This window comes from Polypterus senegalus, chromosome 2 (genome assembly GCF_016835505.1).
Source record: "Polypterus senegalus isolate Bchr_013 chromosome 2, ASM1683550v1, whole genome shotgun sequence".
Classification (NCBI taxonomy): domain Eukaryota; kingdom Metazoa; phylum Chordata; class Cladistia; order Polypteriformes; family Polypteridae; genus Polypterus; species Polypterus senegalus.
The window spans coordinates 34,219,057-34,232,840 of NC_053155.1; the positions used below are offsets into that span (position 1 = coordinate 34,219,057).

Sequence of the window (13,784 nt, forward strand, 5' to 3'; positions counted from 1 at the left end):
CAGCATAAAATGTACTGTGTAATGGCAAATTTATGCAGGTATGTTGTTAATGTTTATTTTAAAATGGTTGTACAACTCTTCATTACTTCTGGATTCAGATTTTTCATTTTAGTATGAATCCACTCCAACAAACGCACATTGAAGGTTGTGTTCAGTGACCATTCAAGTTTGAGCAGTGTAGTCATTGATCATTGATGTGTGATGCATAGCATATACATTAAAAGTACTAAACGCAGAAAGATGAAACATAGGTATACGGTTTACTGTACAGTTCAATCAAGTCTTGGAGAGTGGCCAAGTTCCATATCTTTTATAATCTAGTATATGTGGTGTACAGCAGCACCTAGATAGATAGAATCCACTTTACTCACTGAGATTGCTCACATTTTTCAAAACATCCATCTATTTCTATCTTGCAACATGGCTCATGCTTCTTTTGTGAATTTATTTATACATCATATGATATTGGCAGTAAAGTCATTAAAGACAATCTTTTGTTACATATCATAACGTCATATTTAGTCCCTAATGATCCCAGCAATTATAATAGATACCCAGTTGCTATACTACATCTGCCCTTGCGGCTTTTTACCAGCTTGATGCCATTTCACAATACAAAAATTATTTTACGCTATGTTATAGTCGATGGGTTTGCTGGTTCCTCTAGCATATTAGTGATCGTCTTCCCTTATCTAATACCATGTTGACTTTTTAATGAATAGCTGGTTCACAGTGTTTTATTATCAGTGTTTTAACTGTCTACAGAGGGATGTTTTAGTAAAGTGTCTCACACAGTTAGTCACTGTAGTAACATACCATTTAATGGCACCATTAGAGTCTATAATCTGTTGTGCTTTGCAGCAAGTCTACAAACTGCAGATTGTATTATAATTATTAGAATGGCGCTACTTCTGTTGTCCTGAAGTGATGTCATCATTGTTCCTTGGCAATACTAAATCAGTTGATTTAAATATGTTTAATGTTCATTAACACTAGAATTACCAGAGCCTACGAAAAAACTCGTAATTCCGTCCCACCTTAAATTGCTTCTTAAATCCCTTCACACCTCTCCGCCAGCGTCCTTTGTCTTCTAAATGTGCTGATAAAGAGAAGCTAGGAGCAGCCGGCTATTCCATCCCCCCACCAATTTAGAACGTGCACGAACTTCTCTCATCTCATGGCTTGATTGAGTATCTGGGAGTGAAGTGGAGTTTGAGTGGAAATAGATCGTTATTTGGAACGCACGCATTTCATGTCTGTTCTGTTTCTACAGTAATCTGTGTAAACACATTGTTAAAACAGAAAAGTTTTTTATATTCTAGTAGTAGATGAGAAAATGTAGGCATAAACTATATAATGTATGAAGCCTGAAGTCTAAATAGCCAAGAAACACTTTCACAAGAATAACACAATTGCGCTTTTATTCAAAAATATAACTGCAGAAACAAAAAGCCGCCTTAACATGCGACATTGACAGCCGTTTCTTGTAACTGCCTTCGTGGTTTAATGGAATCAGTTCCCTCTTGGGAATCAAAAGCTCACGAGTTCGATCCTGCGCCATTCCGTCTTGAGAAGTAAATTGCTCTTAGTCTTACTATTTTAGAATAAAAGTATACATTTGATTTCAGTCTGTAACAGCCGGTGCAATTTATGATCCTTGTAAAGGTTAGCTTTTTTTTTTTTAAATTCACTTTTCATTCTCTCAGTTGCGTTCAGAATCAATCCATACAACCCCATCTGACATGGCTGTTTTCACATAAAGACGCGCTATAGTATGCATCGTGGTACACTGCAGAGCTAACGTCCCCCCCCCCAACCGGGTTTTGACACACAGACGCTGGCGAAGCTGCCTTCTTCGTATCTCACCGTCACTTGATTTTCTTTTTATTCAGTTTTATTGAGTGTTCCTGCCAGTCCCCGCATGTTGCTGTATGCTGTTTCTTTTGTACTCCAGGACATGCAGAGGAAAGAATGGTAAAGAGCAGTAACTTCGGCGCTATATGCAATAATCAGACACTCCCCATCTGCCCGTGTCGCTCAAACACAGGAACATATATTGGTGTAAAAGTATAACAAAAGTGCACTTTTATTCAAGTGCACTTTTTCCATTGCCTTTTCCTGTAAGAAGCAATGTACACACTTCTCTCTATGCTATGGTTACTATTACACACCTGAAAGAAAGAGACGAATGCCACAAAAAGTGCATGCAGACACTTCATTTCGCAAACAAAACAAGTGCACTTTTATTCAAGACTACCTGTATAACTGAAGAAAAAAGAAAGCAAGTTACAGTAGGCGATTGATACGACAGCTTGCATGGTGCAATGCTAAGAAGTGCTGATTTTCATTCCGTGCTATATAAAAGTATCACATTCAAATATTAACAGTTCCCACACACCCAAGGACCGTCCTTCCTACATTTACGACACGTGTACTTGTTGCCGTGCACACAATTCTCTGTGCTATGGTTCCTATTACACTGAATGAGCACCTGACACTACTTTCTTCCCTTGGGGAAGGTCCCACATCAGAGATTTTCCAGTTCCTGCATAAATTCACACCCGATCTGACGCTGTTCGTTTTCAAATAATATTGCATTAGTGCGATGATATTTTCACATGTATTGTCTCTTTCTTTCAGGTGTGTAATAGAAACCACAGCAATGCCGGAAATGTATCAACTTCAAATGTTTTTGCAGTTTACTGTAGAAAGCACACTGCTTAAAATATGATCCTGATTTCACTATCTTCAAATTAGGAACTTTGTTAAACAGAACCTTCCCGATTTTCCTCATCTTGCACCCTCATCCATGCTGGAAAAAATATTGCTCAATTTCAAGGACTCAGACACTATCTGCAATATATAAAATTATTTTACATTCCCTCCCTTTCAAAGATCCAAGAGGACACTGGGGAAAAGATCTCTCAATTAATATATCAGAAAAGGAGTGGAAAATAGCAATGTAGAGAATTCACTCAAGCTCCATATGTGCAAAGCATACAATTACTCAACTCAAAATTATATATCGAGCACATCTGTCTCACCTAAAACTCTCCAAAATGTTTCCAGAGCAAGATCCAACCTACGAATGCTGCAATCAAGTCCCACCCTCACTGGGTCACATGTTTTGGGCCAGCACCAAATTAACAACATTCTGGACCAAAATTTTTAATTACCTCTCAGACAGCCTTGGACTCACAATCCCTCCTAACCCATTAACAGCTGTGTTTGGGGTTCTTCCAGATAAGTTTAAAGTGGAGAAAGACAAACAAATTGTGATTGCATTCACTACACTTTTGGCATGCAGACTTATTTTGCTAAACTGGAAGAATCCTAACTCTCCTCTTTTAAGTCAGTGGGAAACCGATGTTTTATACTATTTGAAATTGGAAAAAAATCAAATACTCGGAGGATCTGTACCAATTTTTTTTCAAAACATGGCAGGATCTAATCAGTAATACTTTAGAATAAGCTCTTAAAGCACAGAGGAAGCAATTATTTCAGTATTTCTTTTTCTTCTCCATTCATCTCTATTGGCTTATCAAACTCATTAATTTAGGTATGTTTACAAGCCTTACGTTTTACTCCGTTGGCCATGCTCTCACTCAGGGGTGGGGGTCGACTTGTTCACGATCCTACTTTTTGCAAAAATTGATTTTGTACGGAATGATTACAATAAAATTCCAAATATATATAATATGATCCTGATACCAGAGGTCAAGCTGATGGAGAAGGCACAAATATCAATACTAGAAAAGTTAATATAATCTCACCCAACATATTTTTCATTGAACTATCACTGTGTAATAATATACTGTATGTATATTATTTATAATTGAAAGTGGGCAGTATGGGTCAGTTAATGTGTCAGTCTTTCAACATGCTTTGATTGTACAAACTAATAATAATAAATGCATTGTATTAGCAGCATAAAGATTACATATAAAAATATATCTGAGCATTTTATTATATTATGAAATTTCCCACAGGATTACTAAAATATATCTAATCTGATCTAATTACAAAGAAGTATAAGAATCATTAAGAAGCACTGGTAATCCTGCAAAAGGCTGTTGAGCATTTTAGTATCCGCATTTACAACCCATTAAATTGTCAGATTTTTAAATCTGTGACACAATTGATGTTTTCATAGTTTAAAAAGTACATTCCCCAAGTGTTCAAGCGTAGTGAACATGTTAGTAACCCTAACTAATGTATACTTTTGTTTCCTGCATGTTTTAGTGTACTTCTCACTGTGTTTCAAATTGGTCTAAGGCACATAAATGGTGGTCGTGTGAGTATGGTGGACATGCACTGCGCTTAAAATTTCTTTCTGCCCAGCTTCTATCTGTCTTAATTTATACCCCTGAGGTAGCACTGCACTTGAATTATTTGAAGTGTCACTGTATTGCTTTTAATGCCAATTAAATGCTTTCTTGGTTTTACTAATCTAATTTCATATGTGTAACCCTTTTTTTTTTTTTTTTTTTTATATATATACTCCATTGTGACATGTGTATTATTTTTGTTTTTATTTTTAAATGGATTTTAATGAAATTAACCACTTGAAAATTAAGCGATTGCAGTAAGACTGAGCAATTTTTCCAGGCATTATTCTAAACATTGCTCTTCCAACATTTGGAAAGAGTATTAAGTGTTAACTTAAAAAAGGTGGTTATACAGATTAACTACACAACATTGCATGCAGAGGCTATATAAAGTTTGTAAAAGTCAATGAACTGTTCAATTTTGAGAGAAAATTTCAGCACTCTCATTGTTTTATGACATTCACATAGAGGCAGATTTCTAAGAGAGAAATAAATGAAAGGACCTTGTCAGAGCCAGGTTTTATGAATCAAAATGGAAAATGATATTTGAGTTTTTACAATTGATCCCATTAGTTAAAGTGTGGTCATCAGCTGAATAAGAAATTATTTGCCATACATAAGGCAATAAATCTAAAACTCCCATTACACTTATGTTTTGTTACAGATCTAGAGCATTGGAGAGGCATTCTGAAGTTACTAATTGCAAATATGCCAGAGAACCTCCTCATCTGGATACAGAATTTACAACAAGTAGCTGAGCCACTGATAGAACGTCTCTTGGAAATGCTTAATGTTGTTAACTTAAACTAGACTTGAAAGTTTCACATTTGTTTATATCTCCAGTGTATGGCACAGGGAGTATGCTGTTCTTTTTGTGAGCATGGTGTAATTTCTAACTTCATGGCTGGCTTAATTTTGTTTGCATGGTGCCTTCTTTTTTTTACTTTTCTACTTTGATTTTAAATATGTACTACTTGCAGGTTATTTCCCAAATATTGTACTTTGTGGTTTGCAGCATAAAACACATTTAATTGCTTGTGTTTTTAGACAGCCTTCTACTTTTTGATCAGTTGCTTTGCCGTTGTCTTTAAAAATCTTTGCTGATAGTGCATGTGACCATAGATGCCCCTTTTATACCTTTAATGTTATCCATTCACTATAACAGGTTAGCAAGCCAGTCTTATTGAATTGGCTTTAAGCGTTTAAACATCCATATGTTCATTTACTGAAACCATTTAATTTAACATAATGTTTTGTCGGAAGCTAGTTCTAATCACTGCACCGTCTGAAGAAGGCATGAATTTACCCTGACTGTCACGCCTAGATATTATAGGACAAATTTGCACACCCCTGTCTTACTCCTTCTAGGCCAATTAAGAGCAGTTTCTTTAAAGATGGAAAAGCATTAAAGTAATACAAGTTGCATTTGCTCAAATGATGTGTTTTTATTCACACACCCTGTAGGAGTTGTTAGCAGCCTGTTTTCTGGATAGCTGCAGTAGCTGCTGGTTATTGGTGGCAGTTGGTCGGAGTATTGGATGTTACCTCTAATTTAATTGTACATTTTGTTTACATATTTCTCTATTTAAAATGACGTTGACAGATAAATATAGGAATTTTCATATTTTTCCACTACTTTTTCACCCCATTTGCAGCTAAAGGGCTTGCTGCATTTTCTTTAATGGCAAGTCATGTCAGATTGGCTGACATGAGTGTGAAATGCTAATAGTAATCAGTACTCCTCATCTTCCTCTCATATTGAAACTATTAAGAAAGGTGTCTAATTTTAAAGAAGCTAGGAAAAGCCAGTGATCTTGACCACAATACAGAAATACAAGATTTGTACAAAATTCTGTACATATAGAGTCTGTTAATTTTCTACTGTACTACAGCTTCAGGTGGGGGAAAAAAACAAGAATCTGTAGCCTTCCAGAAGTTAGCACTGAAACTTTGTTTATGAATAAGCGAGATGGACTAGGAAAAAGTGGCTATTAATTTTATTTTCATTATACAGTATATGTAGTAGAACATAGAAAGCTCTTTTATGACAAAACATGACATATTTCTGTAGTTCTGTTATACCCAATTATCCATCCATTATCCAAATTGCTATATCCTAACTACAGGGTCACGGGGGTCTGCTGGGCGCAAGGCAGGAAACAAATCCCGGGCAGGGCGCCAGCCCACCGCAGGGCACACACACACACCAAGCACACACTAGGGACAATTTAGAATCGCCAGTCCACCTTACCTGCACGTCTTTGGACTGTGGGAGGAAACCGGAGCACCCGGAGGAAACCCACGCAGACACGGGGAGAACATGCAAACTCCACACAGAGAGGACGCAGGAAGCGAACTCGGGTCTCCTAACTGCAAGGCAGCAGCGCTACCAACTGCACCACTGTGCTGCCCTATACCCAATTATTTATTTGGTATTTGTGAATTTTATGTTCCATTTATAAACCTTTTCAGAAGAAGTATTTGCCTAAAACCAGATAAAACCAGGCCTGTGTTGCTGCTAAGCACCAGTGTTCACAATGCTTACTGTTTTGCCCCAGTAATAACTACCACAGTTTCATTTGAATCGATTCCTGTTTCATGTTGTTTAATGTGCTCTCCTATTAGTCCGCTGTATGTCTGCCTGAGCCTGTCGTTAAACTTGCCTTGTATGCATAGTATGTTGGACAGAGTGTCTTTGGATGTTTTGGTTTTGAGTGGTGTATTTCCAAGGGCTTTCCCTTTCCTAACTTCTATAGATAGTGTGAGTACTGTCTTTCAATCCTAGTGACTCAAGATCAAGTTGAAGCACTAGTCCTATAGAAGCATTTAAGTATATCACATTTAATAAATTCTAAAGTGAGCTGCCTATCACACTTAGGTGTTTGGCCTTTTGTAATTACTTTATTGGCGAGCATTTTAAATATTTTATCCTTTTCCTTAATCTGTCTCCTACCATTATAATAAGCATCTAAAATAATAAGTTCCAGTGAAATGAATCTAGCATTCTTTAGAATAATAAAAGTAGCCAGAGTTGCCTTCAGTATAGAATTTTGATGGGAAAGCAATTGTCAGCTTTAGATAGATAAAGTTCTAACTACCTATGTATCTATTTGTCCCAAGTGGGAAATTTTGGCATTTTACACACACAGGCAATGGTCTAAACACACACCAGAATAAATAAAAAGAAAGAAGTCACAGTGAGTCATTATGCAGTCATATTGCTATTGGTATAAAGGAGCCCCAGTAGCGCTTCTTGAAAAAGCTAAGTGCAAAGAGAAGATATGAATTATAGTTCTTAAATAGTTGAACTGACTGTTGTCTTTATTCTCCCCTCTGGAACTACCTCCAAGGTGACTAGAGTACATCCCATAACTTAGCCTGCCTTCTTAGCTTATTGATTCGGCGAGCCTCTGCTAAAATTGTTACTGGACCCCAGCACACCACAACATAGAAAATTGTGCTGGCCATCACAGAGTTGTAGAAGATGATGTTAAAGATTTCACTGCCCACATAAAAGGAACAGTTTCCAAAAAAAAAAATAAACCTCTGCGCTTTCTTGCATAGCTTGTTCTCTGTTATGAGACCAGTCCAGCCTGTCATTGACATTTACACCCAAGTACTTTTAGCAATGCACCATCTCCACATCCACTTCTGAAAAATGACCAGCTATACAGGTAGTAGATCTTTGTTGTGCTGATGTTAAGATATAGGAAATTATTTCTGCACCAGGTAACAAAGTTTTCCACCTGACTCCTCTGCTTCCATCTCTCCCTTCTCAATATGTTCCATTATTGCAGATTTCAATTTCTGCAAGTGATATGACATGGTGTCATATTTATAGTTGGAGGTGTAGAGTGAAGAGAAAAAATGAGACAGAACTTCTGAAGTTATGTTCAAGTTCTGTTCAGAACAGAAGTTCTGTTCATTTTGGTACTCTGATAGGTAAACTGCAGTGGGTTCAGGTTGTCTACTATATTTTACCATCCATTCTATAAAGTGCTCCTCTCTTATAGATAGGTTATACATCCAAGAACAAAGACATCAGCACTTGTTATGTAATTAATAAATTCTGTGATTTTTTTTTTAATGATTTGTATTCTACAGTCTTTACATAAGATGCAAAACATTATTATATACTGCAATGTCAAAGTCTGTAAATACCAAGTCTGAGTCACTTTGACATGTTAATTGTACAGTTTGCATTTTTATTTTCAAATCTGATAGTATGTTTGTTGTTTTTCTTGGTTAACAAGAAAAAAGAACAATCAAATTGACTGTCTGTAGTACCATACAATGATAGAAATGTGAATTCATCTATTTTATATATTGTATTTTGTATGTTTGATGGGTGATTGTTTGACTATGATCATTCTGTCAGCTGTTTACCATTTCTGAATGGTTTATTATGGACAGTTACTCAGATGAGCACTATTAATGAGCCAAAAATTGAAAAATATATCAAATGTTTAAGGATTTGTCTGTAACTCAAGTGCAAGCCTTGGCTTTACATTTAAATGCCATACTGTGGCTTCCCATTCTTTTCTAGACATTTCACTTATCACCTATGAAGTGGGTTAAAAGTTGAGTGCATGTTTGGCAGTACTTTTCATATCTGGCACTCTTGTGTTTACAGGCCTCATGTTTGCTTTGATCAAACGTTTGTGACTAGTGAGGTCATGCACACTTCAGCAGTGCCGATTTACATCTGGAATAATGGGCATTGCCCACCACACCAAGTTCAGAGCAATGACCTTCACCAGCAAACTAACTGCAGAGTAAAACAATGATGCAGGCATACCTGTAACATTAACTTTATATGTGAAATAGGAGAAACTGTACGGGAGTGCTAACTAGCAAATACAAACTGCTCACCATTATTAAATATATGAAAATATTCAGAAAATAGCAGACTAACAGCAACAAATCTGAATTAGTCTATAGTTGTGATTATAACAGGTGAACTTTTTTGTTTTTGATTTGTTAAGAGTCCCTTGAAAGTTTTTTTTTTTTTTCTTTCCACTGTAATGATTTTGCAGTCTGTGATCTTCTGTTCTGGGTTTCAAGTTATTCTTCTGGAATAATGTACAAGTACCTCTCTGTTTGTTTAGCATTAAAAGGAGACATTACAACCCAGTACAGGATGTAGGTGGGAATACAATGAATCAGACTGTGGTCAGATCAGCTCAAAGGTGTCACAGGTTTACATTTAAATGTATCTTTAACATTTCAATGGAGCAGGTCCACCTTGTTGTATTCTTGAATGGAACAAGACAAATAGTAATGGACATAGAAAAAAGATAAAAGATTTGTGCAGATGGTGGTTAAAAGTTTTCATATACAGTAGTTGACAGTGAGGAAGAACCGTTGATGATACAGAACTCTCACAACCAAAATTGACCTAGAAGATAGCCACAGGTTCTTGTGACTTGTGAAACACTGGACTGGAATCCTGCTTTTCTTCTGTTTCAGTACTAAAATGAGTGTGTTGAATACATTAAGCTAAGTTTTGTTAGCTAGTTTGTTTAGAGTTCTACAATGAAGACTCTTGTCACATAGAAAATGTATTAATTCCAAATGCAATCAGCTTTTGCTACGTACCCTTTGCTTATACACCACCACAAGCACACATCCCAGTCCCAGTGGGAAAGGAATTATTGGCTGTACTGGAATATCACCAGTTGTCTTTTAAAACTGTTACAGTGTATCCAGTCTTGGACTGGTGTTTTGTAATGTCATGGATCTGATGTGTGATATGCGTTTTGAAACCATTTAGGTAGATAGATACTTTATTAATCCCAAGGGGAAATTCACAATTCATTATAGTTTGGAATTCCATTACAGTGTCACTGATTCCTGCAGCTAAATAATTTACAAATGCTTTGGAATACTGACCTGTGTAAAAGACAGTTTTAGGATGTAGTTTTCTAAGATAAATAATATTCAACAGTGTTTCTTCAGTTCTGTGCCCAATTTAACATTTTTCAGTTAAAATATCATCTAGTAAATTTTGGGAGAAAACAGATCTTACAAATGTACGTGTAGCCCTGCATATTAGCAACAACTGTCTTTTTGACAGTAAGCGTATGGTCATTGCCTCTCATGCCGCACTTCACTTACCTTATTTTAAAGTAATAATTTGTGGTAAATATGCTGTCTGGTATGTTCTAATTATATGTTATTGATACTGGCAACTTTGTAATCGGACTGACCTCATGCTATCAGTGCTTCCACACTTATGAACAATGAAACTTTAGTTTTACTCACCACAGCAAGCCAGTGTGTTTTCCTTAAATATTTTGTAACTGTATATAGCTGAATGTAAGCTCCATCTCTGTGATTATTATTCTCATCCAACATTTTAAATCAGACGGTTTCATTTTCTGTGGATGTGGCCCCTCTCTGTTTTGCGTGTTTGTGCTGTTTCTCTCTTGGCTTCATGTTGCTTTACAAATGTTTCTGTCTTGTAGCTCCCAAAATCAAAGTTTGTTTGAATAATTGTTTTAACCGTAAAATTAAATTTATATGATGCCTGTGGTTTGGTTTCTCATTTCTGACTCTTAAAAATTATTCATGAAATGTAAAACATCACTATGAAATGTTAAATAAAATATTTTTTTTCTTTAAAGACACTGGTGCCTGTCTTCATTGATCCAAGGTCATGCTGCTGCTTTTTTTTTTTTCTTCCCCCCTTTCCCCATGATACTTGTAGAGTATAAATGCAAATGCAGTATGTACTGAAGTTTAGAGCAGACAAGTTCACATCCTGCTTTTGATCATCTTTACAAAATATGTTGTCCTGATTTTCTTGATACAAAACTTGTTCATTTGTAAAGGTCATAGAGTAATCTTGCTGTTCATTACACGAGCAATCTCACCACGTTAAATTTATATTAATTCCAATAAGTTCCAAATGTTGCTGTCCATGTGTTTTCAAACCCCTTATTCTTAAGGTAACTACTTGATTGATTAAATTAAAAATTGGCATTCAGACATTTTTGGAAGATGAAGGATCAGGTACTATATGTTGGGTATGTTCATTGGCTGTATTACAGGTGTCAGAAAATTTAGATATGATTTTTGATGGCCTGAAATGACAAAAAGGCCACTGTTGTAGATGTAGCATTGCTTCTTATGAGAGATTACAGTGAACTCCTGTCTGTTTGTGGCAGTCAAGAATAAAATTGTTATATTGAAATTCTTGGCAGGTATGTGATTGTTTTATCTAGTAGAGGGAATAAGTAGCAAAAAATATCAACCTTCAATTTTTTGTAGTGTTTTTTTCCATATTGAAGACTATTTTACAAATGCATAGTACAAGTCATTGCCACTGACAACCACTTTTGGACCATTGGCACGCAGGCAGCCAGAAAGGAAACCTGAACTGGCAAGCCAGTTGTTTGAAGTCTTGTTCCTTGTCTGTTAGGCATTCCTGAAGACATTGTAATGTTGCAATTCTAAATTAATATAAATTATTAATATTAATATATTATTAGGGCAGCAGTAGCTCAGTCGGTTGGTCCAGCAATCGGAGGGTCGCAGGTTCGATCCTGGCTCCCGGCATGAGAATGCAGCTGTTGTGTCCTTGGGCAAGACACTTAACCTACCTTGCCTGCTGGTGGTGGTCGGAAGGATTGGTGGCGCCAGTGTTCGGCAGCCTCACTTCTGTCAGTGTGCCCCAGGGCAGCTGTGGCTACATAGTAGCTTATCATCACCAGAGTATGAATGTGTGTGTGAATGGGTGAATGACTGTTTGTTGTGTTGTAAAGCGCCTAGGGGGGTTCTTGAACTCTAGTTAGGCGCTATATCAAATACAGGCCATTTACCATATTAATCGGAGATTCTTGTGCATTGATTTCTGGTTGAAGCATCAGGACATGTCTAAATTGTTACACTTTGAAAACTTAAAACCAGATCTTGAAATCAAGCGACTTATTCTCCATATGTAGTGTATTTCTTACTGATCAACATTGTCCCTGTGTCCCTCAGTTTACTAAAATCCAAATCTCCGTTTTTTTTTTTGTTTTTTTTTTTTTAAACCTGCATATTCAGTAAGGTGGACACACTGTTGCTCTGCCTAGTATGTACTGCTGGTGTACAGCTGGGCATAGTCCCTCACCAGCCAGGTGGGCACACTCACACCAGACCTATCCCGGTTTCATTAGACTTTAGAAATGAGTAGGGAACACCAGAGTAGACCAACATGAACATGGAGAAACATTATGAATGTTATAGCGGAGGACTTCAGCCAAGAATTAGATTGGTGTTTCTTCGTGTTTCACATAGTGAGTAAGGAGAGCAGAATTTTGACATTTTATTTACAGGCTTTTGGTTTTGTTTGTAGCAAGTAAACAAGTTCATTTGTTAGTTTCTCAAGTTTAATTGTGATGTGAGCCCTCGTCCTACATATATAATGGATAACACAATTTTAGCAGAGGATTACACTGGTGTCTTATCTCCACAAGTAACATTTATGAAAGATACAAACATAAAACGTCTTCAAACATTTTTCTATGTAAAGCTAGAACATTCTTTCAAAGCTGTGGATATATTATGTATTTTCTGTGCAATTCTTTTGTGTTACTACTTAATATTTGTGTTTTATTTGTAAATATTCTTTTATTCCTCATACATTGTGTGCAGTAAAACATGCAAGTAATTTTTTCATCAGTTATTATTTGTTTGCTGTGTTGTGTTTTTGCTCTGCAGAAGGTGGCAAGGTGGCTGGGATAGTGGGTGCAGTGGCAATGGCTGTAGTGGGAGCAGCCTCTAGCTACTTCGCTTACCAGAAGAAGAAGCTCTGCTTCAAACAAGGTGGTGAGTTATAGTGCAAGAGAGTAGCCATCAAAACCTGCTGCATTTACAAATTAAATTATTAGACATTTCTGAAGCATTTAAGCTTTTTTTTTTAAGCTTTTTTTTAAATGTATTGTGAATTGGTTTTGACATCTGTTTGTTTTTTTTTCTTCTTCAAACTAGGTGATGTTGAAAGTGCTAATAAAGGCCAGAGAGGAACTAATTCAGCTCTCCAGGGTAAATAATTTGACCGTTTCCTTGTATTGTTTTCTTTTAACCTTCATTCACAGTTGAATCAACTTGTGTGCCAAGCCGTGTTGTTCTTGTAGTCTGTTGCTCACTCAGAGTTTTCCCTATGAAAACACTGATCAGACTTGGGTAGGTAGTGCTGGTAATGAACATACTTCATTTTCTGGAAAATCTCATTAGTTTTAATGACAGAAGCTTTACAATGATCATTTGCTTTTGTGGTGCTTCTTTTGTTTTTTGTTTTGTTTTGTTTTTTTTAATTATTTTTCAAGTCCTTAGTATTTTATATCCCTTCCACTTTTAGTTAACAAGTCTAAACTCAGTCATTCATTTTATGTTCATGTTTGGTCCACACCTATAAAAAGTTCTTTAATAGTGTTTTTTTATGTGTTTCCATATCATCAGGTTTTATAA

General features: G+C 36.3%; 1 protein-coding gene across 3 annotated transcripts in view; it reads left to right on the forward strand.

Moving 5' to 3' along the window:
* The window catches only part of cd99 (CD99 molecule), a 101,164-nt gene that overhangs the window by 69,988 nt on the left and 17,392 nt on the right, over positions 1-13,784 (forward strand). The window contains exons 9-10 of one of the 3 annotated variants that reach the window (XM_039743561.1): positions 13,035-13,139; positions 13,305-13,358. In XM_039743561.1, coding sequence (XP_039599495.1) covers positions 13,035-13,139; positions 13,305-13,358 — 159 coding nt within the window. Of the gene's footprint in view, positions 1-4,992; positions 6,488-13,034; positions 13,143-13,304; positions 13,359-13,784 lie in introns of those variants that run through there. The other 2 variants (XM_039743560.1, XM_039743563.1) reach the window with 2 other exon arrangements.